Source organism: Austrofundulus limnaeus, unplaced genomic scaffold (assembly GCF_001266775.1).
Source record: "Austrofundulus limnaeus strain Quisiro unplaced genomic scaffold, Austrofundulus_limnaeus-1.0 Scaffold210, whole genome shotgun sequence".
Lineage (NCBI taxonomy): Eukaryota > Metazoa > Chordata > Actinopteri > Cyprinodontiformes > Rivulidae > Austrofundulus > Austrofundulus limnaeus.
The window spans coordinates 560,490-564,036 of record NW_013952612.1 but is presented as its reverse complement, the minus strand read 5'-3'; the positions used below and the strand labels follow the sequence as shown (position 1 = coordinate 564,036).

The following is a 3,547-nucleotide window of genomic DNA, read 5'->3' as shown; positions in this document are numbered from 1 at the left end:
TAATAAAATTAAATGAACTTTAATAATGGATGACGACCGAACTGTTTTGTTAGCTTCGTAATAATTATGTTGCCTGATGACGATGGTTTCTTCATAACTGAATCAGGTGTCACGTTTTTATGTAAAGCTTATAGCAAATAAACTATACACCGAATGAAACATTATTATGTATATATTCAGAAAAAATACTTTAAGTCGCTGTTTCTTGTAGAATCTTCATGGTCTATTCAGGTAGAAATTAAACGATCAGTTTTCTTAATAGAGTTCTGTACACGTCAAGCTGCTACTTGCGCAATGTTTTAGATTAGCTTRCTAAATGGCCGTTTCGTTCTTGTGTATTGATTTTGTCACCTGAAAMAGTCTAGAAATGTTTTTGCTTTACTGATTTTATCTGTTTTGATCCAGAATCAGCTGAAGGTTGGTTTAAATTAAAGCCCTGAAATAAAAAAAGTGTCAAGTCATCTTAGCAGGCTAAACCTTCTGTGGAGTCAGACATATTTAAGCAGTGAAGCACCAGAAATACCTTTAAAACTTAACTTTCTCTTTGTTTTCTCAGACTGTGATAATTTTTCTGCTTTTTGTTTAAATTTTTTGTATTTATCCAACCTTTACCTGCAGCCTCGCAGCAGTGATAAGAGATCAGAGCTGCTYCCTGCTGATTGGAGCAACAACAAGGAGCTGTACAGCCTGAGATACAAAGCCAACGACACAGACGCACAAATACTGRTGAAGGCCATCACTGTGGACTCGGCTCTGATCTTCAACCTGATGGTGAAACCCGACGATCAACCCTCTCTGTTACGCTGCTTTTTGTGAAACACGTGCAGATGTGAAACATGCTGTCGTTCTGCTTGTGTGTGCATCTCTAAAGGACTCCAGCACGCAGCAGGTGTTGGACCTAACGGTGAACATCAACGACCACGTCAACGCCGATCAGCTGCACACGTTTGACGGGTCAGTTTGAGATTTGTGTTTTAAAAAAAAACGTAGTCTCACGGACCACCGTCAGTGATCAGACTTTGCTCGTTGCAGTGTTTTCAGGGACGCAGACGGTTTGTCACAGAGCGTGAAGACTCAGCTGCTGCCGTCCCAGAAGAGGCAAACGGAACAGAAAGCGGAGAGGAAGAGCGGGAGAGACGAGGAAGAGGAGGCACAGAGGAGACGGGAAGAGGACAGCGACCCCCTCCGCATGCCCAGCAGACATCCCCACCAGGGAACCCGTCCTCACTGGTTTGTGTCTCAAACATCATCAGTCTGAGATTTATTCACAAACTGCCCCCAGAAAATTCATCACAATCCCGGGAAATGGAGGCTAATTAGTTTTAGATAAAACCTGCTCTGTTTGTGAACATGTTTTTTATTTTTTACAAAGTAGGACGTTTTTATGGCCTCTTATGTTTAAAGAGCGATTTGAAAAGTTAAAAATTAGAAATCAGTTTCGTTCTTTTTCCTGGATAAGTGAAAGCACGTTGTTGGAAAAATAACTGAGTTTGACGAGCTAAAGGACAAATTTTGAGGGAGTATTTTTTAAAGATTATGTTGTCCATAAAAACAGTAAAACCTGAGCTTCAGTTGGAGTGTGCAGACCAGGATGTCTTGTTTTTGCATTCTGCCTCAGATTTCTTTTTATAATAAAATCATTCCTGAAAACCTCCTCGCTGCACCAGAGTTGATAAAGTCCCGCTCGGCTTCTTTGGACTCGGGTTTCTTTGATGTGCTTGGCCTTAAATGATCCCTTTTACCTTCGGATAGTTGTTAAAATTCAATACCAGACGTGTCGCAGAAGTTACTGCTGGTTTTACTTTATTTCCTCTTTTAGATTTTTACTAATTCAGTTTAATTATCAGAGAAAGATTAAAGAGATTTGATGAGTTTTTTTGTTTGTTTTTTAGGCCTGACTCTTTAGATCCTCCATTTGCAGCCGGAGGAGCAGATCTGGATCCTTTAGGGTGAGCTGCATCCTTTCTCATTGCTTAAAATATTCTTTTTATTTTTTTTATTTTTGAGTTTTTATTGAAATGTTTTCACAGAAACGACGTCACTGGAAGCTTTCATGTAGATTTTTAAAAAATCTCCTGCTTCTTTTTAACTCAGATCTCAAGGTGGTGGTGGGATGATCGTCGACCCGCTGAGGTCCGGGTACCCTCGCTCCGGGTTCGACCCGTCCAGCGGCATACCCGACATCCTGCCTCCTGGAGCCGTGCCCCCGGGAGCTCGCTTCGACCCGTTTGGACCCGTTGGACGTCACAGACCAGGGTGAGACGTAGACTCAGTTACAGTGAGATCAAAGACTTGAGTCTTAATTGAACTAAAGTTATTACGCAGCAATGATGACATCACTCTGTGTGTTTTTTAGGCCAGACCCGGACCACATGCCCCCGCCTGGATATGATGACATGTTCATGTAGAACCCTGCTGACCTCTCCCCACAAAAAACTGATCCAGTTCAAAGAAACCTTGTTGTTTGTTCCGTGTTCTGAGGAGAGGGGCTTTGATTCTGATTTCTCTTATCCAATAATAAACAGAACARGCAGTTATTGATGTAAAGAAGACGTTCGGAGACTTCTTTGTTTTGAACCCACATCTAAAGTTGTGTAACCTTCACTGATTTAAATTAACCTCATTGTGAAGTCGAGTGGACTTCCATGAAAGCAAAATAAGTTTGATTTATAAAGAGTGAAAACAGCCGTTTTTATCTGCATCCTGTGGGTAAAGTTTACTGATAAAAGGAAGTTTATTTGGAATAATTTGTATTCCTGTTGGAAATAATGAATGATAGCTCTGTGGAGTTGTTTCTGTTTGGGTTGTTGGTTGAACAGTGTAGTTTAATAAATATTTTTTGCCAAAACTTCAATAAAAATGACTTTACACTGGGTTTTTTTCCTTTAACAAGATAGTTTTTAATGTCTTTATTTATTTATTTATTTAAATCACTTCCTGCTCAACAGGCTGTTATTTCCTCAGCAGGTGAAGCTGAGGGGAGGCTGCTGTTGGCAATCAGAAGAGAAATTTAAATAATGAGCAGAAAAAAAAAACACAACAGGAAGTGCTTTTATTTTTAGAATCTAAAACAGGAAGTGGTTGTCTTCAGGAGGCTGCAGTCACAAAGGTGGATTATTAACATTAAGATGATTTTATCCTTTTTTTGCCACTTCAGTAGAAAACAAAACTGAATGTTAGTTTCTTAATTTCTGCATCATCAGTGGCTTTTTTAATACTTTAGTAAAGAAGAAAAAGTAGAAGAGAAATATAAGAACAGTAAAGAGAGAAACAGAAATTATAGAACGTGAAATGAACACTAAAAACATACAGGACACCACACCCAACATCTGACCATCAGCAAATGAAGAGACCAAACACCCAGCAGCCGAACTTAAACAGATGTATGTACATACGTACATATATAAATAAATACACACATATACACATTCACACCTACGTACAATAATTATAACCTCGTTAATTAATATACACAAAACACTCACACCTATACACACACTTCAAGAAAATAAAACTAGGTGTTCAAGTTATATATGTATGTATATAT

The 3,547-nt window shown here is 39.0% G+C and overlaps 1 protein-coding gene across 1 annotated transcript; it reads left to right on the top strand.

Moving 5' to 3' along the window:
- Positions 1 to 618: 618 nt before the first annotated feature.
- psmf1 (proteasome inhibitor subunit 1) lies at positions 619 to 2,547 on the top strand (the record flags this gene model as incomplete). Its single annotated transcript, XM_014019142.1, is given in 6 exon segments — positions 619 to 771; positions 872 to 954; positions 1,033 to 1,230; positions 1,893 to 1,949; positions 2,095 to 2,256; positions 2,357 to 2,547. Coding segments are annotated over 6 exon segments (705 nt in total), but the record flags the coding sequence as incomplete, so codon positions are not given.
- Positions 2,548 to 3,547: the final 1,000 nt, after the last annotated feature.